The sequence below is a fragment of the Lycorma delicatula genome, chromosome 2 (assembly GCF_047948215.1).
Source record: "Lycorma delicatula isolate Av1 chromosome 2, ASM4794821v1, whole genome shotgun sequence".
Taxonomy (NCBI): Eukaryota; Metazoa; Arthropoda; class Insecta; order Hemiptera; family Fulgoridae; genus Lycorma; species Lycorma delicatula.
The window spans coordinates 142,295,689-142,321,412 of NC_134456.1; the positions used below are offsets into that span (position 1 = coordinate 142,295,689).

A 25,724-nucleotide genomic window follows, 5' to 3' on the forward strand; every position below is an offset into this window, starting at 1 on the left:
ACAATGGCAAAAGTGACAGGGCTATATGCCCAACAGGTCACTGGAGGGATCTACAATGACCAAAGTTGTAAACATTTGGTCAGAATTATTTAAATTGTGCAGGTAGCTGACCTGCTGGATGAACATTGATCAAATATGCAGAGCTATTTTGAAATAATTTTTAGCTGGGTTTTAAGTCCATTAGAACTCTATAGGAAAATACTCCCAAAAACTTAAAAAACAAGAAACAAGCTACTTTCTTAAAATTTTAATGGAATTTAAAAATTGTATGTTTTGATCTAATTTTGGATTGTTTTATTATAAAATTCTGAATTTTTATAGTAAGCAGAAAACTGATTGGTTCAGTCTGATAATTGCACAATGTGAACATGCACATGTGCACTCTCACACTCTCTCACTTCCAGATCCCAAAACAAATTAAGCTTGATTTTTTGCAATCTATACCAGCTAATCTGTCCATGTTATGATGCTGCCCAGCATAGTAGTACAGGTGTTGTTACAGTAGGTCTTAAGCGGTTGAGTTTTACATTTCATGGTATGGAGGACACTATACCATGAAATGGTATGTGTCGTCCACTTATACATCCATGGTGTGGAGGACTTACCTACTTACATCCACTTTGCTTTGGGAGTTCTGCAACTGGTGAAAACAAAATTATTTACTAAAAAGGCAATAGGCAGAAGTAAATCCTCAACTGGAATGCAATTTTCAACATCAGCTGTTTTATTGATTTTTATTGGACCCAGCTTCTGTTGTGCCACTTCCATTTACTAGATATGAATTTCAATGACCAGGATCTTAGGTTTTTGTTGAATTATATATTGAATGCACTTTGAATCTAGTGTATTGTTCAATGAATTGCCATGCAGAGATAGCGTGCAATTAAAGGTGACTTAATGCCTAGGAATTTAATAAACTTTTCTGCAATATATCTGGTTTATGTATATTTTATGTACATATATTAAGATATTTTTAAATGAATATGTTCTTAATTTGGCTTCACCCAAAAACCTCAGAATGGTCGATCAGACTGTAAAATACTACACTGTAATACTTTACATATCATTCTCTGTAATACTTGTGGTTCCAGAAGCTAAAACAGAAAAAAAGAACCAAGAAGCTATATCAATTTCATGTCTGCAATGAAACCGTTAAAATTTTAGTCACTCAAACCCACTGGGTTGGTCTAGTGGTGTACGTGTCTTCCCAAATCAGCTGATTTGGAAGCTGAGAGTTCCAGTGTCGAAGTCCTAGTAAAGCCAGTTATTTTTACACTGATTTGAATACTAGATCATGGATACCCGGTGTTCTTTGGTGGTTGGGTTTTCAATTAACCACACATCTCAGGAATGGTCGAACTGAGAATGTACAAGACTACACTCATACATACAGCCTCTGAAGTATTAATGGTAGTTACTGGAGCCTAAACCGGAAAAAGAAAGATTTTAGTCAAACCCAATTTGTACATCACAGTATTATACTTTATCATACTTTACATCACAGTATTTTTAAATAACATTGAAACCAGGTGAGTAAAGATGGTACCACAGTAACTTATAAGAGATCAAAGCAAACATCCAAGTCTATTGAATTGCTAAGATATCTGGACCTACAATCAGTAGGTATTGCTTAACTTAAGGTTATTTCATTCACATTGCTGTAATACATAGGAGAAATGGTGCGTTTACTATATGAGAGTAATATGTGTAATTTGAGTTTACTATTCGTATGTGTTGATCGTGTAGTGTGCAGACACAGACACTGAATGTCAATTTTTTTATCGTTTTACCTGACACATTTTAACAAAAGCTGAGTTAGATGAAGTTGTCACAATGGGAGTTAAGGCTATCAATCTTATGGCTCTTCATGTGTTAATGTATTCCACCATATTTTTTTTGTTGCTATAATGGACTGTGTTTTTCAAGTACTGTCTGATGTATAACTCTCATCCAGTAATGTTTGACATTCTTCATAGCAATCACAATTAGACTGTGGATTTAGCTACAACCTTGTATATGCGTTTTGAAAATTATCTTGTGAATCTTACGTTACATTTATTAAATTTTGTTAAGTTATTATTTTACAGCTTAAAGTTTATAATTTAAATCATTTTTATTGTACACTACCATAAATAAAAGATAGCAGAAATAGAATTTAAATAAAAAGTATAACATTTTATTTAGTAAAAACAACATATATTTAATAATATTTGGTGTGATATCACTAAAGACTGGAAATTTTAATGAGGGATAACTGAAAATATCGTGGGATTTATCTGAGAATATCCTGCTAGAATATCTATTAGCTGAGAAGGTTCTTGTTTTGTAATTGAGTGAATAAAAATGTTCCAGAACTACAGCAGGCCATCCTTGACTCTTGGACCTTCAACCCTGATTTGATCTACAACCACTATGCTAACTTGTAACTTGGTAGGTTTTAATAAATCAAAAGGAATGCGAAGAACATACTCAACATGGATCCATTGCATTATTTCTTTAAAATTAAGCTATAACAAATTTAAAAAAAACTATTTTATAAAATACAGTATAGTTAATGAAAAGTAGCAGGACATTTGACACTGTTTCAACCATGTTGACACCAATAACTATTGAACTATTTCCCTAAAACTTGCTGGTAATTCAAGAATTGTATTCTGTGTTCACATGTACTGATCTGTCAGTCACACAATACCATCAAAGTATTTTTACATAGCTTCCAGTTTTTCTGACCCCTCTCCAAATAAATATTGGGCTTGAAGTCATTGTAATGGTTTATGCTTTGAATAGAATTTAATTTTTAAATTTGTTTCAAACAATATTTAGCATATTATTGGGAATCAGTTAGGTCTTAATGATTTGATCTAAAGGAGTTTACAAAGACAGTGCTAATGTGAGATTGGGGAGGACCAGATTAACACATGCTCCTCAATGAAAATCGTCCAAATTAATCTGAATCATTCGGTGCTTGCGCATTCTATGATGGAGAGATACCTTTCGGAGGGGGTGCTAATATAGCACTCATCTCTGAACCTTATGCGCTTAGGGGTAAGATAGTATCAGAATGTGGTGGTGTGACTAATATGGCTGTGTAGTCCTCTCCCTGTACGGGAAGTACTCCAATGGAGGGGAGGATACATAAGGGTGCAGATTTGTGTTATCTATTATTATGCCTGTTATATTTCATCCAATATTGATACAAGGAGACACGGATGAACCTTGCAAGAGAATTGTATGTCTGTAGGCTGGCGATTTTAATGTGTGGTCTACGACTGGCATCAGTGCATACAGATCCCCAGGGAGGTTATCATGGAAATAGATTTGGTTTGCCTTAACGTTGGAACGGTTAAGACGTTCAGAAGAGGGAATTATGGATCTGTAATTGATGTCTCATTTTCCACCATGGGCCTTGCAGAAAAGATTACTAGCTGGAGCGTCTAGGACGGGTACTCAGCAAGTGACTATCAGCCGACAGTTATAACTGATGGTAGAGGTGGTAACACTGTATGGCAGCACCAACAAGGCTGAAGCATCTGGGATCTTGATCCGGGACATGTTATGGGGAATATAAATTTTGAGCTTGTAAATGAAGCGATTACTCTGCTGAGGATAAAGCTAGATGCCTGGTTGTTGAGTTACAGTGGGTATGCAATAAAGACACTTCCTCGTAGGTATAACAGAAGGGCTGTCAGCTGTTTTACTGGTGGATGGCAGATATTACATGAAAAAGGAAGGAGTATATAACTGCTAGATGAGTGGTAAGGACTCTGCTGGGGCTGTAAATGTATAAGGCCAAGAAAAGGGAGTTAGCACGCACGATTAGTAATTCCAAAAGACGTTGTTTGAGGAAATTAATCTGTGAGGTTGAAATGGATTTCTGGGGAAGACCGTACCGCCTGCTAGTCAGGAACGGTGTCAAACCCAGGACACTGTTTACTTGGGACCCAGGTGAGGTCACTGATATCATATTGAGGAGCTATTCCCCGTAGAGAAGGTAATTTGCCGGAGCTGGAGGAAAATGAGGGGCCTGTGGCATTGCTTGGTATGGAGAAACTTCTTGCAGCAGTAGAGCGTAAGCCTGACAAATAAGGTGCAGAGCATATCTGCTTTCTAACCAGATGGTTAAGGTGGTGGTCCGGGCATATCCCGAGACTTTTCTGAGTGAATTTAATACATATTTACAAGAGGGTGTGTTTCCTAAGAGGTGGAGGCGGCAGCGCCTTATCCTGATTTCCAAGCTGGGCAGGGACTTAGTGCTTCCAGCCTCATACAGGCCCTTATCAAGGTAATTCTATAAAAAAAGGTCTTAATGCCTAGTTCCCTGCAATTTCTTTCAGGTAAACATCTGAAAAGTAGTATTAAGAATTTTCATTTGTTGGCCACAATTGTATAAATTTTTTGTTGATTACAATATTAACTGAGAAATTTAATGTCACTTATTATTTACCAATATGTTGTTTTATCATTTACTAATTTTATATGTTGACAACATTTTTACCTAATTTTTATGTTACATGTAAGAAGGAGTTTTTCTTGGATGGATAATGTGCTAAATTAAAGTAGAATCATCATTCTGTTATATTTTGGTTTGCTGCATGGTTTCATGAGACAAGTTTATAATACTAAACTTGATGATTATTAAAAAGTCCATAAACAAGCAATGCAAAATTAAATATTAATTTCATTTATTATTATTACTATTTGTACAAAATACAAATAATAGCCTAATAATAATAATAAAATTTTGTTATATTTAAGTTAATAATAAAAGAAAATAACAAATGCTTAATGTAGAATAGATGAACAGCTGAAATAAACACAAGCACTGTGTGTGCTTTTACTGTTGAGTCAACTGGTGGTTTAGATGTCTTTATTAAACATTTTTTCTACATCAATATTAGTTTAGCAATGGAGTATTTAATTACATTAATTTATTTACAAATAACAGTAAAAATGATATAAACTATTTACTTTCACCTGTAATACTTCTTTTGTTATGTCACTTATGCCTTTTAAGAAACATTAACAATTGTAAAGATCATCTTTTCTCATTAACTAATTAATAAAAAAATAAAAATAATAAATGTCTACTTTCATTTGAGGAAAAACTTATAGTAAAAAAATCTTTTTTCAAGATCGTAAATATTAATAATTCTTCTTTGACTAAAAATAAAATTGTTAATTAAAAAAAAAGTTAATGGTTAAAGATTATTCATATTAAAATTAACATTCACCCCGCCCTCGGTAAGTGAAGGACGGTAGAGCGACACTTTTGCTGTTGGACTGTGAGTTGAAGAGTGAACTAAAAAAATATACGCCTGTTTAATGTTACACTAGTTTAAATTAGAAATTCAGTATAGTAACAGATTTATAGTTTCAAAAAAATCCTTAAAGAATTAGAAAGGAATTCTTCCGTACTTATATTCCTGTTTCTCTTAAACATTCTTTTCATCGTGAAATGCTTTCACTAAACTAAATAAATACTGATCATATTAGAAGTAAAAAAACTAATACATATGTAAGTTTTAACTTCTTGGCGAAAAATAGTTACTAGTTTAAGAGATGTGTTTTGGTAGCATTGATTTATCTCAAACTGGTACAGATCGCTGACAGTGCGCAAGTGAATATTGACGTAGTTTTGTTTTAAAACTTGTTTATCAACAGGTGTTTCAATTTTTTCCTTGACGTTTGTGAGCGAGTGCGAATTATTTCCTGAATCTCTTATTTCTAATTAGTCGAATTTACCAGAACAAAACTAAGTGAAATTAAAAAAAAGGGGCGTAAATAACCTAAAATGTGAGAAACATAATTGTAAATATTAGATCATTCTCATGAATATCACTACGAACGACCCTAAATAAATAGTTGGGTAAGTAATTAGTAATGATTGTTGGTCGATTTTTTTTGACCTATGCGAATTTTTTTGCCCATTACCATGTTTTATCTACGTGCAAAGTTGCGTTGCCTTTGTGCATTGCAGCATTTTATTCACAAACACGAGAATACAGCTAAAGCATTTTCAGAACTTGAAACTAACATATCAAACTACTAGTTATATCCGCATTTTTATCTTGCTAGGATGAGATTTTATGAACGTTTGAATTTTGATATTCACGGCATTCCATGTTTTTAGAAGTTCGAAAAATTTTTTAATATGTACACTACCATTTATTTTAGTGATGTGTGGTTTTTTGGCTTTAGTTTGTTTAGAATGAACTGTAATGAGACGATTAAAATCTTAAAATATTATTCTGCGGTTTCGTTACATCATTTTTAGGAATGGCTTGGATTAGCTGTTTTTCTGATCTGTAAACATCTATCTAATTATAAACCCATTTATTCACGTTTGTTACAAGTAATTAAGAGGCATTCACCTCATTTAATTAATTCATCCCATGTTTCATCATGGCAACATTTACCATTAAAAACTTGTATTTTGACTAGAGTGTGTTCATAAAATTTCTTTGTTTTGCTGATGTTAAAAACATCTTTTTGAGTCATTTCAATCATTTCTAATAACTTGCTCATTTTTATACTTTATTATGTTTGCCTGTTATCAGTTTCACTTTCACCTCAATACTTATAAATGAAATAATGATTATTTTTTAAAACTGTCAACCCTTTCTGCAGGAGCTTTAAAATAAGTCTATTTAGAAATTTCAAGTTTTTCACCTTTACTTCTTTTATTCAAGAATCAACACTTTGAACACTTTTGTTCATGTACTAAGACACGAATACTTGTAATTATGGATCATATTTTTCTTTTTGAGACATTAACCAGGTGATTTATTTAATGCTATTCTTTCATTCTGTGCTATTCATTTAATTTTAGATAATTACTACGTTTTATATTTCAAGTTATCTGTTTATTTATCCAATCTTTGCCCTTTACAGTTTTTGTCTTTTACATGTACTTCAGTTACCATATTAACTAAAGCTGATGTCTGTTGCAAGGTCCCACCAACCTAGTTTGTCTCCTACAGGAATCTGCTACATATTTCTGTCCTCTCTTATTCATAAAACCATTCATTTTGAATTTTATTAACATACAGACTGTATTTCCAAGCCGATTTTATCTATTCTTTTTCTGTTGCCCATGATTCACCCCCCATTTAGCTGAACAAATATCTTCAAAAATGCATTTTTAATTCTTAGTCTAAATATATTAGCAGTTTTCTTTTCAACAAAATATTTGATTTTAAAATAATGTAATTCTCCTACTTACACATTGTGGTCTCAAATTTATTAAATGGATCATTATCCTCCTTTCTGTCATATTTTGTTATCTTTGCTTTATTCTTGTTTATTTTCCAATTGAATTCTCTACAGTAATAAATACATTCCATTTCATTGTTTCTTCTAATTCATCTGAACATCCTTCACCTTGAATAGTTATACCAATCTGAAAATTTTCTTTCAGTTCCTGCATTAGTTTTACTATGTACAAGTTGAAAACAATGAGGAAAGACTATCCTTCCCTCATTACTTTCTAAATTAAAGCTTGTTTTTATTTATTTTTTACTATCTGATTCTTATACAGACTATAAATAACTTTTTTTTTATATCTAAGGCTCAATTTTCTTAAAATTTTAAATATTTGATTCTATTTTATGCAGAAATGCTTTCTTCAGATCTATAGTTGCCTTGGAAGTGGCTATTCTTCTTATGTATGCTTTTGAACTTATACCCATGCATTTTTTGAAATTAAATTGATCTTCATCTAATAAACCTCCTACTTCATGTTTTATTTAATTAAATGTCATAGTATTTTGAGTAATGAGGCATTAAATTAGAGGTTTGATTGTTTACCTGCTCATATATTCTTTGGTTTGGTAAAAAAATTAAGAAAATCTCAATCAATAAATTTTACTCTTAATTTTGTGTAAGTTACATTTGAATAAATAAACTGATTTAGATGGTTTATTATCAATTGCTACTGATTTGTTCTTGTTCAAATATTTCAGAGCTCCATCAAATTCAGATCATAATCACACCCCTCCTCTGAAGATGTCTTCTGAAATCAATTTTTTTTATCCTCTAGTACTTTTATCACAGTCTTTTTGCTCTGTGTTGCCCTTTGTATTCCTACTATCTATTAGTTTTTTACTTTTTCTATCACAAAAGTTTAGATGTACACCTTTGATACAAATGTATTTTGTTTCTTTTCCCTAGAGCTCTCTTAGAGAATATAGTTTTCATTAGTTGATACAGTTTTGTGCATTTGTACATTCTGAATTATGCAGCTGTGTACATTCTGCATTCATTGTTCACTTTTAGTATATTTCTCATTATCCATAGTCTTTTTTTTTTTGTTTGATTAATTTTCTATCTGTCATTTCTTCTGCTCTAATTAGTTCTTTTTTAATTTTACCATTATTTTTCAACTGAATCTAAAGTTATAGTAATTTCTAAGCCTGAACTTGTGATTTGTTGAAATTTTAACTTTTAACATATCTTTTATGCTGTCTATATTCCACATCTTTGTTCTCATTTTTTTTGTTAAATTTTTTAAAGCTAATCTGCACTTCATTGTTATTAAATTCTCAGAATCAATGTCAGATCTTGGGTGTGTTTTACAGTCTATAATTTAATTCCAAAATTTCTTTTCAATCATATATCTGTCTGATGTCTTACTGTGTCTTCTTGTGTCACCAATGTGCACCTTCACTTTTATGATTTTTGAATTGGTATGTTATCAATCACTAGTTTATTCTTAGTGGAACATTTTAATATAGTTCCTCTTTATCTTTCTGACGCAGCCAGTTATCTCCCAACCATTTTCCCTTGTCATCCTTCTCCTATAATGGCATTCAAGTCTCCCCTAATCATTAAATTATTCAGATTTTACTTAGATTGCTCTTTATTTTTTGCTAGTCTCATATTACTGGGCTTTCCTTTATCTGTAACCTGTTGAAGATAAGGAATGTTGGGGCAACATCCTGTTGCCTGCCTGCAGCTAGGCTTCTGATCTAATATAGAGGGACATATCACGTATTAAATAGAATACAGTGAGGGCATGCTACAAAACAACTTAAAAATCATTAGAAACTAAAGATTCACTGATTTTTACTTAAAATGAAGATTAAGTTAGATAAATATTTAAATGACTGTAAAGAGAGGATTTATTTCAAATTATTAACAGTGTTTAACAATTTAATTATCTATTTTATTCATCAGGGGTGTTTTGAGTTAATGAAAAATTAAAGATATTATTGTTTAAGTTTCTTAAATTTTACTGTTATCCCCAAGTAATGAGAGAGGTTTGTATTTCTATTGTTAACTGGATAAAATGTACAAGTATGTCCCAAGTCAATGCACAATAACTTATTGTGCATTGATGAAATTGAAAAAAAAAAGTTGTGAGGAAAATTAGACATTAATTAAGATTTATAATTAGTGATGTACAAAAATGGATTTGAGGTAGTCATTTTGTAAATTGTGAGTATTCTTCATTCTCTCCTCATTCTATCCACTGTAGTGTTGAGGTTGCTTTATTCCTACATCTCCATCTATATTTCCATAGCCAGTGTCTTCATTCTACCCAGTTCCAGTGCGTTTTCATTCACCTCCCTTCACATTTATTTGGTACGATTTTCATTGGAATATCCAGGTCTGCCTCCTACACTACTGCCTACCATATTAGCATTCAGACTATTTTACCTTTGCATTATTACTCATTCTTCGTAGGTGGCTCTATCATCTTATACCTTAGCTATTAAACATCCATGCTTAACATTCTAGCCTTATCTGATTTTGCCACTTATTGTATTTCTCAGAATTCTTGCAATTTTCACATGCGATTTAATTTCTGTGGTTCACATTTTGTTCATATATTCTGCCTCTGTCAGCTACCTAAGGTGTGATAAAAAATGAAGAGAATTTTTTAATTTTACACGCCGTGTCATTTTTATGAGTTTGTCTTTGATAGCAGCACTGCTTATAATGTATATCATTATTTTCAACACATTAGACATTTAGTTCAAATTTGGCAAGCCAAGTAATAAGGATGTGTTTTATTAAGATTGGTGATTTATTGATTTCAAAATGACAGAACAAAAAATTGTATTAAATTTTGGGTTAAAAATGGAATAAAGTGAAGTGTTGACTTCTGTTGACTCCTATTCTGTTTAAAATGTGATGTTAAATTGTGAATTGGTTATTTTTAATTTTGAGAATAGAAAATAAGATTGATGATCTATTAACCTGTAATTACTAACAGTTTTCTGTAAGTAATTAAAGTATTAATTACTTATAAATGTTTAAAAATTAAGTTGTTCAGTTATTGTTATCAATCTGCTGTTTATCAAATACTTACTAATGTTGATCAGATGTCTTTATATGCCTTTTGGTTAAATAATGTGCTATACTCATTAATGTATGTTTAGAATGAATACTCATGATGGATAGGATAAAATTAATCTTAATTTAAAATGCTTTTGTTAAGTAAATTAGTTTTATTGAATTTTGTTTCAGGAGATTAAATAAATGTATATAAAATGGAAACAATCATAATAATTTGTGTTTTGGCATTAATATTTGTTAGCGCATTTTTTAGTTTAGTTTTAGTATGTCGACATAAAAACATTCGTAGTAAAACTTCACATTATGTAAAAAAGATTTCAAATCCTCAAAAATTGTAAGTTATATCTTCTAATTTTTCATTAATATATTTTTTATTTAATACTTTAAGGTGTATCACTTCTATATTAACTTTGTAATTGTCTGTGTGATTAGCAAGTACAGCTTGCCTACAGATAAACACAGACTTTTGTTGTTAATAAATAAATAGGATGATTACGTTAATAGATCCAAATACAGTAAACAGAAATTGCAACTTCTAAAAATTTTTGCAGTAGATTTTCAGGTGGTACTTTCACCTTTATGTGACTGGACATTTTTACTGTGCGATTAGGTTTTGCTTATTGAAAAAAAAATGATTTTCTAATTTAATCTGGTTGCTTGTTTACCAGTACTTTCTCCAGAATATTATTTGTTGGATATTTCCAGAATGTTATTTATAAACAGTAATTAACCTACTATAATTTTTTTAAATGGTTCCAAAATCTATTTATCTAATATATTTTAAAAATAATGAAAGATTGAAAGCACATAACCATTAAGCATACAGAACAGAATGCTCACTGTTCATTTTATGGAATAAACTCAACTATGAATTTGCCACTTTATATATCATCTTAAGCTATTTATTTGATAAAATTTCATATTACAAATTGGTCCTTCTGAAATAAATAGTAAACTGTTATATGACTTAATAGTTGTTACGTTTCAGTTAAATTCAGCATTTTATTTCAGCCTTTTGAGTTTATAAAATGATTGTGTAAAGTTTAGTTAGAATTCAGAATTGTTTTAATTTATAGAAAGCTTAGATGACTGAAGGTTTTTTGAAATAAAGCCACCATCAAGTTAAGCTGTGATTACAGCTCAATGACACCAACCATTGGAGGATTGTTTCATGATATTCTACTGGACTGTGTTTAGTACACTATCCAGTCAAGTATGTGTCAACTAAGAACATCTAATGTATTTTCTACCATTATAAAATTATTTAATCTTAATATGATGCTTGATTATCTAAATTATTCACTGAAGTGTGGTTTCTTTTAAAAAGAAATGATTTATCATTGTGATTGAAATGATTTATAATTATTTTTTGATTTTCTTGTTAAGTGGATGAATGTAGATGTATTATTTACATCTATAGATTCTTTTGTTACGATGCCTGCATGTACAAGAAAGAAGTGCAGTTGCTAATTGTAATTGGGGTTACTGTTAAAATGTATTGATTCTTTAAGAGTTATACATTGTTGAGAGTCCGATCTCAATTTTTGATAACTACTCTCATGATCATGTGGCTACAGGTAACCAAATAATCTGTTGTGGCTAAAAATAATAAAATGTTTTCCAGTAACAGAATCAGCAAAGAGGAAGACAATTTAGTATGTTTTTAATGCCTTTTCCCAGCATTTTTTGCTTTTAAAGAAAGCAAAGATTGTATGTTGTTTTCAAGGAATGGATAAAAAAGGTGATTTATAAAATGTCAGATTCTCAAAACTTGATTAAAAAAATATACCAATTTTGTGTGAATAGTAATATCAATAGGTGTACAAATAAAATCAGTTTGTTATTTGCTATTGCTCTATCCTTTACAGTAGAGTTAATATCTGATTACAGTGAAATGAAATTTTGAGGTGCTGTTTCAAAATTTTTATGACTAAAAAATACCACCTAGTAATTAAAAAATAGTTCTTTGAACTGTTATAGAACAAGTACATGCACCATGACCCTAATTGCTAGCCAAGCGTAGTGTCCTTGATATCTACTTCATCTGTCATGCACTTGCATATCAGTACCAGTATTGTTTAGTTTATCAGCTCGCTGTTAATGCAGCATTTTTTAAAATACAAATCATGACTAAGCAGTAAATAGTGTAACAGGTCTTGGATGTATCTGTAGGTTAAATGGATTGTTATCATTTGTTTTTTTACTCAGGATAATTTTTTAGTACTTTATTAATGGAAACTTGTTTTTGATATAGAAAAGTATATTATTGGTGGTTGTTATTGTTATAAGTTTATTGTAACACTATTTGTATTTTTTATTGTTATTATTTATTTATTAACTTTGAATGAGTTTTTTTATAATACCAGAAAATTATAAAATACCTTTTAGAGAATCATTGTACTTTTGTTCTTTTATTTATAGAATTTAATTTACAGCAGTAAATGCATTTTTTTTTTTTTTTTTTAGTCATCACGATAATTCTACTCTTTTAGTGTCTGATTTAGAATTGGGTGAAGTTTGTCTTCATCCTCAAATAGAACAGATTCTAGAACAATGGACTGCAGATGCTTCAGGTAAATGTTTTTTCAAGTTTCTGGAAGTTTTAGTTACAAGATCTGTTCAAAAAGTATCCGATCATAGGTTGTGAAAAGATTAGCTATATAGTGGCTTCCAATCTTAGCCTTCGTTGAAGTAGTCCCCACGTGGTTCCACATACTTAAACTAGCCTGTATTGCTGGAAATAATTTTTAGATCTCTTGGAATAAATACCAACAACTGTGCTGTCGTTTTCATTATTACGCTCTTATGAGTATCAAATATAAACATTTGCAACGGCGTCTTAAGCTTTGTAAACAATGCAGAGAGTCATGTCTGGTGAGTAAAGAACCTAGTGACCCTGAGGAATTCTGTGCTTGACCAAGAAAACCAGAGTTGGATGTGATGAGTGGTTGGATGTGTTATTTTGATGCATCTTCCAACTACATCTACTTAATAATGAATTGTTTCATTAGGTATCACAAAACTTTTGACATTACTTCATGCCATATTGTTGTGTTCAAGTATTCAATCGTTATACACATAATAAAAATGTGACTAGCATCTATTATATCTATTATGCTAATACACACAATGGCTGCTTGACAAAAACTGATGCACTCTATGAGATTACAAAAACAAACACCCTTAACCTTTTCTGATCATGTAGCCATTAAATGATGCTATGTACGGCATCAGTTTTAAAACGCTGTTACAAAATCATTTTATATGGTATCTAAGTTGGTTATTTTGTTTTATATTCACAAAGGAATCAGTTTTATTACACAATTTGAACGAGGTTTTTACGATGTTAAATGTTTTATTTAGCCTAGAAAAAATATGAACATTTTTTTCTCAGAAATGTGCTTGTGTGTGTGTGTGTGACTTGTGTATTATAATTGCTATGAGGGTTACGGATTTATTTATTATTTACAGAAATAGCTTATTATATTAGCAACATATCGATATAATAAATTATGTTATATGGCACAAACAAAAAAAAAAGGTTGTTGTGGTCATAAATATGTCACTTTTACTTGAGGTCTAAAATATCTTTTCTGACAATAGATATCGGTAAATATGAAACGCATAACGATTTGTAATGAATAACAGTATACAGTAAAAATTGTTTTTTGTAAATCTGAATAGTCTTTTAAGTGGTGTGAATTTTTATAAAACGTAGTTTTCTGAATCTACTTTCACTTATACTAACGTATGAGATTTATGACACGGGTTTTTCATCAAATTTTGCCCAATTTTCAACCGATTTGCCTGAAAGTATTATTTTTAAAATCAGCAAACTATGTTTCATAAAGACAAAACAAAAAAAAAATTTTGCTAATAAAAAACGCCGTAGAAATGCACAAAAAATCCTGCAATTAAATTATCATAATTTCTGTACAGTTTCAATTTTTTTGTTGTTATGGGCATAAAAAACATCCAATCTTAACGGTTTTTTTTTGTCAGAATCTGTTAAATCTCTTTAATGTACTGTAATTTTTTGAAATTTTTTTCACAAGAGGTTAGCATAAGAATATGAAAAGAGGTAATCAGATACCAACATAGTGAGAGGCAATCATTTACCAACATTTTTTTTTTTACGGAGCGCTAATCAACCGTGGATCATTGTGATGGGAAAAGGTTAAGCACTTGATACTATTTTGTGCTCTACCAAGCTTTACCACTTGCATTCAAGTACTCTTTGAGAAAGAAATATGGTTGTATACTTTTTGAATTAAACTCTTTTCTTCCTATTTCACTGTGGGAGATTTATGATGGATACTGTTGTGACAAAATGGGATGATTTGGTTAATGATGTCAACACTTAGTTCAGATACCATGTAACCTTCAGGTAAATCAGTATTATAAAAAATTTAGACACTCGGTGATGATTTATTTTTGATAAATCATATACCTTGAGTGTAGGATTAAGAAGGAAATATAGTGCTTAGCTTAGGTATTTTAGCTAGTGATGTGGCTATAAATGATTTTGATAATCTAAGTAGATTTATCTTCAGGTAGTGACAAATTGTTGAACCTACTCAAAGTGATAACGATGATGATTCAGAACATGGGGTGGGGGGGGATATGTGGTTCCACACACAGAACTTAAATGGGTAATAAAAGCATATCCTCCTGAGCCAGAATTATTACTCAAAGAAGAATTCAAAGTAAGGAATCTTGGCATAAACAACTGCCTACAGAGTAGCAGTCCCTCTGGCATAATTCTACCTGTTTTTTCTGACAGTTCAGAAAAAAATAAATATGCACAAGAGTGCATTCACAAGTCAGATTCTGGCAATATGGTTCCCTTTTCCAGAAATCAAAAATGATTTGATGTATCTATCCTCGAGATGAAATATATATCCTTAGTGATAAATGTGGGGTTCAATCCAAAAAACAATAAAGAGAAATATTGGAGCACTTCAAAATCCCAAATAATTGAGTTTTCCCCATGTACAATGTCACTAAATCGTTTTGAACTTATATCTTCTGTTTTCCATATAAGTTCACAACACATTCCTTCTGGGCAACCAAGCCATGACCCATTTTACAAAGTTGAACCACTTCTTAATGCTGTGAAATTCATTCAAAACACATTTTACTCCAAAAAAATGTATCGATTGATGATTGGTATGAAAAATAGATTTGCACATATTAATTACTTCCCAAGTAAAAGACATAATACTAGGTTTGGAATTAAGATGTTTGAAGTGGTTGAAAATAAACATAGTTATATAATGCATACCAAACTTTATAGTGGAAAAACTTTTTAGCTGATTCTAATGTGACCCTTTCACTGAAAGAGTAATTATGCACTTTCTATTGAATAAAGGCTTTCATGTTTCTATAATTTTTATATTAAACTTCCTTTAGCAAAACGATTGTTAGGTAACAAAATATTTTGTACTGGAACAGCAAGTAAAAGATACAAAATTCTACTGAGATCAGTACTAAGTACAAAACTTGACCCTCAGACCTCCGTATATTTCAGAAATAAAGAACTACTTCAAGTTGGTTATTGGGAAAAGTGCACAAGAAACCTCAGTACCTTATCACAACTGGCTACCATGCCGAGGACAAAATTATTCTAATCATGGCAAACCAAATAATAAACCAGTTTTCACTCATAAATATAATTTGAATACGGGTGGGGTGGATAACAAGGATAAGTCAGTCTACCATCTAACATGTGACTAAGCAACAAGAAAATATTGGAAGAAAATTTTCTATAGCTTGTTGGATGTGGCTTTGTTCAATGTTTGTGTCTTATATAATTTGAATACTGACAAACCCTTGGTTATGAGGAATTTTTAGTCAGCATTGTTGAGAGCCTAGTTGATGAAGAAACTCTTGGTAATATTCAAAATGAACCTGGATCATCACAAGATGTAGGACATCAACTGGTATGCTTGCCAAGAATCAAATTGCAGTTGTGCCTGGTCTGTTCCATCCCCCAGCAAAAAATCCTGCAGTCATTTCTGGTGCCCACGTTTAACTGTGGTGTTCATCCACAGTGCTTCCATAAGTTGGAACACTTTTGGAGACCCAATAAGGCAGACAGAAAAAGAAATCGCTCTGAAGATATGGCGGATGAATCCAATGTTCTCTAGAGCACCAAAATGTTGTATATAGTGTAAGAATAACTTAATTTTTTTTCCTAGTAATGTAAAGTAGCAAAAAATGTACATTTTCTTCATAACCACAAAGTTGTGAACGTTATGTATATAATATAAGTTTGGTTATGGTAGTGTTTGTTTGGTTTATGTAGACTGAAACTTTTGAAAGTGAACATGTTTTTTTTATTTTTCTGATATTGTATCAAGACTTTCTCAAACAAACAACTTTGTGGGTATAACTGTTGTATTGTATTATTATTCATTATTTTCTGAAAAAAAAAAATTTATATCGCTTAATGATTTGTAAAAGAAAAATAATTTTTTGAATTTTTAAAAAAATTGTTTGCAAAATGCCTAAAAAATGCTTAACAGAAGGTAATATAGTCAGCGGGTTTAGGGTTAACATTTAAAAACGTGCAGTATTTTATTAAATAGGTGAGGAATTTTTCATTTTAGAGGTATATGAAATATTTTTTTCTTTAGGGTTGGCAGTATGAAACTACTGCTATTTATTTATTTTGATTTAAAGATGATTTATAATAAAGTAATTGTAGATTATCTTCTTTTTTTTAATGATAGATCACTTAATCAATTTTCATGACATTTTCAAAATAATCAGCTTTAAAAATTAATTATGTTATTATGTGTAAATTGCATTGCATCAGATCAGTCTGCAATGATCCAATGATCAATCTTTTTAGATCCTAATTATTCCAAAACAATTCCTTTTTTATCTAGTAATAGTTAATATATGAGGCATAAAGTAAGTACCATTTCCTTCTATCTCTGCCACATCATTGCAATTGTAGCTCTGAGCAAGCATGCCACATTCTCTCATTTGTTGGCTTTTGATAGACATCATTAAAAATACAGTGATGTTTGTTTACAGTTTATTAAAATGTTTAAAAAGTTCAAGTCAATTGAGACTCCCATGGGAGCTATGTGAGAAATGTCAAAACAGCTGATATTCATTGGCAAATTGGTGAATTTTATGGTGAAATAGCTTTAAATGATGGAATGGTAGAGAATGGGTGCAGCAGTTCAATGAGTGATGCAGTAATGTGCATGATGAGTAAAGGAGTGGGGGCTCTTCTGTCAAAATAATGATTTGGTTATGCAAGTGGATGAAAAATTAAAGAAAATCAATAGGTTACAATATTATTGTTAGGTTTTGACTTCCCTGAAATTTCATTAACATTTTTGCCTGAAATCATAACAAAACCTTGTGTATTACAAACGCTGCTCTTGTTGGATGCTGAAAATGTTGAGGAGATTTGCAAAACCAAGCGATTGGACTTGGTTCAGTCTTTTGTTATTTGATTTGAAAATAAAGGTGGTGATTTTTTGTGAGGCAAATAGTGACTGGTGATGAGACTCAAGTGTTCATATTGCCAAACAATCCAAATAAATGGCAACACATAATATATAGAAAAAAAAACAAGAAATTCTAAACCACCATTTGAACATGAAAAATGATATGCACTGCCTTCCAGGATAAGAAGTGGTTTGTTGGTTGACTTCTTGACTATAGATGCTTTGTTTTACTGTGGTAACTCTAAAAAACAAAAGGCGCCATTAAATCCACAGCAAGAGGCTTATTCATTCGAGAGAGGTTTTTTTGCTTCATAACAAAGCTCATCTGCATGTTGCCAGTGAAACTCAAGTCTGACTGAACAGTTTGGGTGGGAGCAATTGAAGCACCCACCTTGTAGATTATTGATCAGTTGTTGAGTGACTACCACTTGTATCTCAAATTTCAAGCGATTTCTTGCTGGTCAGCACTACGATAATGTTGTCGACATGATAAATGGTGTACAATTACTGGTGGTACCTTTCTTTGAGGAATAAATGAAAACTGATTAAAAAATGTCTTAATAGTGGTGGTATTTATGTAGAAAAGTAATTTAAGATATGCTCTTCCTTGTAATGATAAAATTATTCAGTCGAAAATTGTGTACACTTTTTAATATCATAATGGTATTTGTTTTTTTTTGGAATATGCCTCATAATTACCTTGACTAATGCAAAAGTTTATTTTATTAGTAATCTCTAATAATAAAAATTAAAAAAATTAATCCTTATCTGTCAACAATCCATAAAAATAGTAAATATTTTTTTTTATTATGAAATAACAAAAAAAACCATACAATGATTTCTGAGCTAGGATTCTCTGAATGTGAGAAAATGTGAGGACTGAATAATTTTTTTCTGTAATTGACAAATATTATAACATAACTCATAGAATTTAGGCAAAATAGTTTTAATTTAAAAAAAAAAAACTACCATTAATTTAATTTATAATTAAATACTGAATTATATTTGAACTACCTTTTAAAATAATTTTTTTTTTTGGTGTTTGGACGTATATTGAATTTTAAACTTTATTTATTATAATTTTCATGATATATAAATATTTATTTTGATTAATTGATGATCAGATTCATATGAATTACCTCTCTCTATATATTTTTATAATTATTTTTTATTAAATAATTTTTATAAATAGTGTATTTTACACACAGTACTGTCTTGAACTCCATATGATAATAATTGTCTGGGACAATGTGTACAAACATCAAATTCACTTTCTGAGCACCATTATTTGATGAACAAATTTTTTGGATTAGAAAAAATTCTTCTACCATCTATCCATCATTTAAGTGATTGAAATAAATTATTGAACAATTGCTTCTTGAAAGTCAATTCAGCTGTTCTGAAGTTACAGGAACAAACAAATATTTCACTTAAATGCATTATATTCCTTCTTGTATGGTTGGCTGAAAATATAGAGTGGAATTAATAGAAATATTCATGTGTTGTTAAATTAAAAATATTATATTTTACAAATTAAAAAATGCCATTGTGTAAATAAAAGTGCAATAAAAATTAAATGTAGAATTTTGGGGTTCTAAAACATGTGTTGGGTGAAAATGAAATTTACTTTTAAACATTTTGTTTTGAAGAGGTGAGTGATATAAAATTCATCACAGTACTCAGAAAATAGTATAGGAAAAGCTTTACATTATACTAGTCATCTTGTATAATAGTATCTGTTTTTTTATATTTCAAATAGAAACTGATGTTAGTAGTATATTTTAATGTAATTTTGTTTTAGGTCTTATAACTCACTGCTTAGAAATTTTAAAATTATGTCGTCGTGTTACAAACAGAGTTGCAGCTTTAATGGTTGGACATCAGAATGCTAAGACTTTAAATGAAATTATTCAGGTAATAAATAAATTGTAATTAAAAAAAAAACCATAAAAAATATAGTTAGAACTATTGGCATCTAAGTTGGCACAAAAAAGTACTAGCATTCAGCAAACATTTGGCACGGTACTAGGCCGACTGAAGTCATTTTCAGTTTAATGTAGTTATGTTTATAACCAAAATGATATACAGTGCTGTTTAATTAAAACTATTTTAGTATCCCAATTAATATTATTATTTTTAAAATACTTTAAATTGTTTTTTCTATTCACTTTATTGCTGTAGCTCGTAAATTCTGAAGTTGCTGTAGTCGTAAATTCTAAAGAGCTTGTGTCTGATTTTGAATTCACATTTATCACAAAATTGTCAATGTGCAGAAAATTTAAATGTTCATCTTCAATGTATTTTTTTTCAATGTTGACAACATGCTCACAGACATTGTTCCACTCAGCTTCGGACACTTTGTAAAATTCCTCTTCAGTTAACTTAAGAACGTTCAACGTGTTAAAAGTTGTATTTCTTTTAGCTACTTGCCCTTTCATTTGACTCCATATCATTTCAATGGCATTTAAGTCAGGTTGATAAGGTGGCAACCATAGAACTGTGTGACGATAATGTTAAAAAATGTCATCTATTAGAAATTTCTTTTGATTTTCTTTGTGTAATTTTATATCATCATATAATTCAGTATTCATCATAGCAGGAGAACAGTTAATTTGTTGTTCGGCTAACCATTTTTTCATAATGCTTTATAAAGAGTTAGAATTTGGTGGCTTTTGCTGCAGAATGTTGTGATACAATGCATTATCTAGTACAATGACCGACTGAGATGGTAAGTTGGGAATACACTTTTCCTGTAATCATTTCGTGTACTTAGAATCCATCGATTTGTGATAATCTGCTTTCTTATTTGACTCATATATAAGTAAAGCATTTTTAATGAATCCTTTATTAGAGCCGTCATGAACAATTGTTAATAGTGAGCCCTTGGATACTGGTATTTTCAGTTCCTCATGAAGGTTTGTTGTGTCTACCCATAATTTTGGTGTCGCATGATTACTGTGAATGTAGGTTTTATCCGTGTATACATTCGATCTTCTTCGCGAAACAGGAAAATTTGTCATAGAAATTTCATTCTTTGCATTTTAATGTCATGCTGTTCCGTCAGTATTTTCCAGTTGTCTTCTGTTTTTTCTATCTAAATCCCATTTTACATAATATTCTCCTTAAAGATCTTTCACTCCTTTTGAAATTAATTTCACTTTGTCGGGCTTTTTGGATAATTCTCTTTACAATAGGAATGCATTTTTTGATTACAAAAAATTTATTTATTAAAACGCCTCAATGCATCTGTGTCAAACAAATCTAAATCACACACAGTACTGGGGCAATTTACACGTTTTCTTCTTATGAAACGAACACAGATGGTTTCTCAGTTTCATTTGATTTCCCTTCTGGTATAATTCTTTGGATTCTTTGTTTTGATACTTTTGTTGCTTGAACAACTGTTTTCAGTATTTCAGTTTTCCTCACTACTCCAGTTTCAGCATTGTTTTATAAAAAGAAATTGTAAACATTGAATAAAATTGTTCCTTGCCTGACTATGAACTATTGTACCTTTTCCTCCTAACTTGGGCATTTTAAAAGAAAATAACTGTATTGAAATATTAAAAGTTTAAATGACTGAATTTATGACAAAGCCTTAAATGAAAATAGTACAACAAATAGTAAAAATAAGTCAATAACAGAGCTGTTCACTTCATTAAGTAAAATACACTGCAATAAATGTTTCTATAATAACCACTTGTAGAACATAATTACAAGCGATGTGTGACATATGATTCTTCACAGCACAATGTTTAGAGTTGATGTGTTTACAATAATTTATAAATAGCACATAAATCAAGTATCATTCATGAATGATTCTACTATTATTAGTTGCTATATAACAAGAAATAGACCTAGATCACAACAATATATAATTTAAAATAAATAATATAATTCAATATATAATTTATATAATATTTTCAATATATAATTTATATAATATTTTCAATATATAATTTAGAATAAAATTCAACAATTACATTTGCTACAGCAAGTTTATGAAACCTGTTCTATTTATATTACCATATCACAAAAGACATAGAAAATTACAATGTTTTTAATTTGCTTGTAATAGAGGCCAATGCATGTAAAATGCTAGCTAGTACATAGGCTTTTAGTCCGTGCGCCAACATATGTGCTGATATATTTACTTTTTCTCAGATTTGAATGCCTTCTTAATGATAAACCAGGTGTTTGGTTTTAATAAATGGCTTCTTGGGAGTTGTCAGCCAGAGTCTGGGCAGACAACCTGCTGTTTAATAAGTTGATGGAACTATTTATTATGAGGTTGTTTACTGTTAGTGAATGTTAATGTAAAATAGAAAGAAAATAATGTTAATTATTATTAATCCATGTCTTTTTTATTTCTCAAACTTCTCACTCCGTAATTCTTTAGTTTCCTCTCACCTTAGATTTTCTTTATGGTGCCATCATCTTTCCTGCTCTTATCTTAGATTTTATATAAAACATTTTTTTCACAACATTACAGATTTTTTCTGCAGTAATTAAAAAGGTCATGATGCCTTTTTTGAAGTTTACGTTCAGTATGTGCTGTAGTAATTGTGTGTGAACTTTTGTTCACAAATCATATGGATGAATAGGTAGATCAGTGGAGTTTCTTTGTATAAGTTGCTGCTGTATTATTATTTTGTCGACTCATAAGAGATTAATACTGTGTGAGATTCAAGAGAGACAAATCTGTTGTAATAGTTACCATTTGAAAATCACATGAATTACAGATCATGCAGTTTTAATGATTTCATGTAAGAATTTTTTCATTGTGATTGACATAGTTGTAGTCATTTTTGATTGCAGGTAGCAAAGCGAATTTCAGTTCGTGTTGATGATATGGTGCGTACAATGTACCCGCCATTGGATAGTTGTTTATTAGAGGCAAGATCAGTTGCACTTGTGCTGGCTGTAACACAACTTACGCTTGTTGCAAAAAATGGAATACGTGAAGCTTCCTCACACTTGGAATGGGCTGATCAAGCTTTAGCAGATATGGATGTTCACTTAATGGTAAAATAAATATTTTGTTAGTTTATAACTACAATATGCTGTAGTTCAGTAGTGTTTCCTACTGGTTCAGCAAAGAATGGGTTATCAATTAAATTGCTTTGTTTCCAAAAAGGTTTTTTTTTACTTTTTTATATGATAAAAAAATAGTATCATAAAAAATTAGAATATACATTCTAATTTTTTGTGATGGCAGATTCTGTTTTAGTTTGACAGTTAATGTAAAAAATAGCAGTGTATAGAAAATTGTTTACTACAAATATTCAGTGGTATTCTTAGATAAAAAATTGTGATTTTAATGAAATGGATAAGAATTGAATACTTAATATTCATTTATTTACAATAACAGTATAACAAATAAAAAATCTGTACGTGAATGTTTGTAATATTATTTACGTAATAATTATGAAGTTTATTTTCAGGTTGTGAACCCAAATGGTTGTTGATGACTTGACTCATGATAGGAATAATAAGCACTTGTTCCCAGATAGGAAATAATGTCAGCATTCTGGGGAATGAAGTGATTTTCCATTTATTTCATTAATGAGTCAAATATACTGTTATAGAGTAGCATGTTAAGCCTATAAAAATACTAATGATATTCAACCATACAAAATAGTGCACACTATCTATCACTCTTTTTCACAGGACTGACTGTATTACTCAAAGAAACAGCTCAGTTAGTGTCTCTTGTACCTTAGATGCTTCATACGCATTATAGCCCTTACAAATACTGGGAGAGATCTGTAATTATTTAAATTAATTTAAACAAATTAATTTCCCCTTTATCTTCTGAAGTAATTTGTTAAAGATACAATCTCTTCATTCAATTTATAGTTGTTAGAATTAGATAATTTTTAATATATTATTATGCAAGATATTTTAAAATTAAAAAAAAAAACATTTTGTTGACTGATGAATTAATGTACCACAGAAGCTTACAAAGGAGCTTGTATGTGGGATTGTGAAAATGGAAATTAGCGAATGAAAAATGGTATGCCTGTCCGGGATTTGAACTCGGGACCTCTGGATGAAAGGCAGAGACATTACCACTCCGTTAAATTTTTCTTAAATTAGCAAACTACATAATTTAAAAATTTATTTATGAAAAAGAATTTAGCATTTAAAGCTTTTTTCTGTTATAGGTTTTAAGAGAAGCGGCTTTATCCCAAGAAGCAGCATCTTGCATTCAGACTGCCACTGGATCTAAACCGATGAATAAAGATTATAAGTAGAAACTTTTATCAAAATTATGAAAAGTATTGTCATTATTGGAAAAAGTATTATGGGTGATCATATGCTAAAGTAATTAACTGCGTGTAACAGTTAATAAATAAGAAGTTATGTTCTTTTACCTAAAATCAAATAAAAACATGAACTTTAAAAATTTTGTTGTCATAAAAGTTCACAATATTTTTTATATAAATAAAAATGTATTCCTTATATTTTTTTATTTATGCTTTTGCAGCACAAAAACTGTTGTAAGTAAATAAAATAAAATAGTAGTAAATTTTCTAAAACTATGTAGTCGTTAAATTTGCTTTAGTTTAAGATTGTTCAGTTTTGTTTTATGAAACCTTGTAATTTTTCATTGAATCTTAGTTTGTGGTAACCAGTGCTACTGCTTCTGCCATTTTAGATGCACAAGTACTTATAAGTCATCCCTGTTCATCTGTACCAATTTAAACTTATGTTTTGTTTTCAAGATGGAGTATTTTCTAATATTGCTTGTTTGCGACATATTTATTCTTCTTTCTTGTCATTTAGATTGGTATCATTGGTGTTCATAAATGAACATGGTCTAGCAAAATAAATATATTTTTTTTACAGAAAAATCTGGTTGCTGTACAGTATATAAACAAGCTGACAGCAATTGCAAGATGGTGTTTTTGATTTCCAGAAAAATCTTGTTGAAGCTTTTATTTGATGTTTTATTATTAGTAGGAAGACAAGATTCAATTTCATCAGATCCTCAGCATGTTACCATTTTGTTCCAGAAATTATGGAGCTGTTTTTACTCAAATTTAGGTATACCAAAATTAAAACAGTGTAGCTGTATTTTTAATAGACTATTCCAGTAGTAAATTTAAATAACAGACAAGAACCGGTGTATTCGATGTGGTTGTGGCCTTTCGCAATTTAAATAACAGGAAAATCATCCGTAAATTAAAGAAAATTAATTTTGTATTATCACCCTGCTTGTAGCTTATTTCATCACCTTTTGTCAGTTGCAGCCAGTATTTAAAATTCTTAATATTTTTAATATTCTTAAGTATTTTTTGCTCATATGTAGGTGTGTGATGTTCACAAAATTATATGTTTGGTATGTTTTTGTTTTAAGAAATTTGGAAAGTTTGAAAAAGAATTGAAATTACTTCTAAAGGTTGTCCGATAGAATGGATAGAAGTCTGTAATAACAATTATTGTTATTTTGAAGTGGTAAAGACTAAAATTAGGCTTAAATTTAAATTAGATTTTACATTTGAGTATCTTTCTTTGTGTTGTGGCTTGCTTAAAAATGGAAACTATTAATCGTTAATTAGTTTCAAAGTGTATGAATAATTTTTTTTTATCAGAAAAATTGCAAATCTATCAGTTCCATGATTATTTATAAATTTATATCAGATTTATTTAAAAATCAGTTTTCTTAAAGATCTGATAATACAAGGGTTGTCAGTTTGCAACTGACAGTGCTTAAAAGCAATAATCTTTTTTGTGCATTTCTAATGTGCTGATGCACGTTTTTTTGGTCATGATGCCTATTATGTCATGGTACTATTTAAGTGTAGTAATTCGGATAATCTTTAGCAAAAAGTGCTACAAAAGATTATTTACAGTATTTGCATTATGTATATGTTTACATACATACATCATAACCTCAACCAGAAAAATCAACTTATAACTAGATTGCATTATTTAAGAGAATATTAACAG

At 30.2% G+C, this 25,724-nt stretch overlaps 1 protein-coding gene across 1 annotated transcript; it reads left to right on the forward strand.

Moving 5' to 3' along the window:
- The first annotated feature begins 5,567 nt into the window (after nucleotides 1-5,567).
- LOC142319283 (transmembrane protein 98-like) lies at nucleotides 5,568-24,313 on the forward strand. Its single transcript, XM_075356387.1, has 6 exons — nucleotides 5,568-5,866; nucleotides 10,471-10,633; nucleotides 12,766-12,872; nucleotides 19,570-19,682; nucleotides 22,587-22,793; nucleotides 23,936-24,313. The coding sequence occupies exons 2-6, from the start codon at nucleotides 10,494-10,496 to the stop codon at nucleotides 24,023-24,025; spliced, it is 657 nt and encodes a 218-aa protein (XP_075212502.1). The 5' UTR covers nucleotides 5,568-5,866; nucleotides 10,471-10,493; the 3' UTR covers nucleotides 24,026-24,313.
- The last annotated feature ends 1,411 nt before the right edge of the window (nucleotides 24,314-25,724 follow it).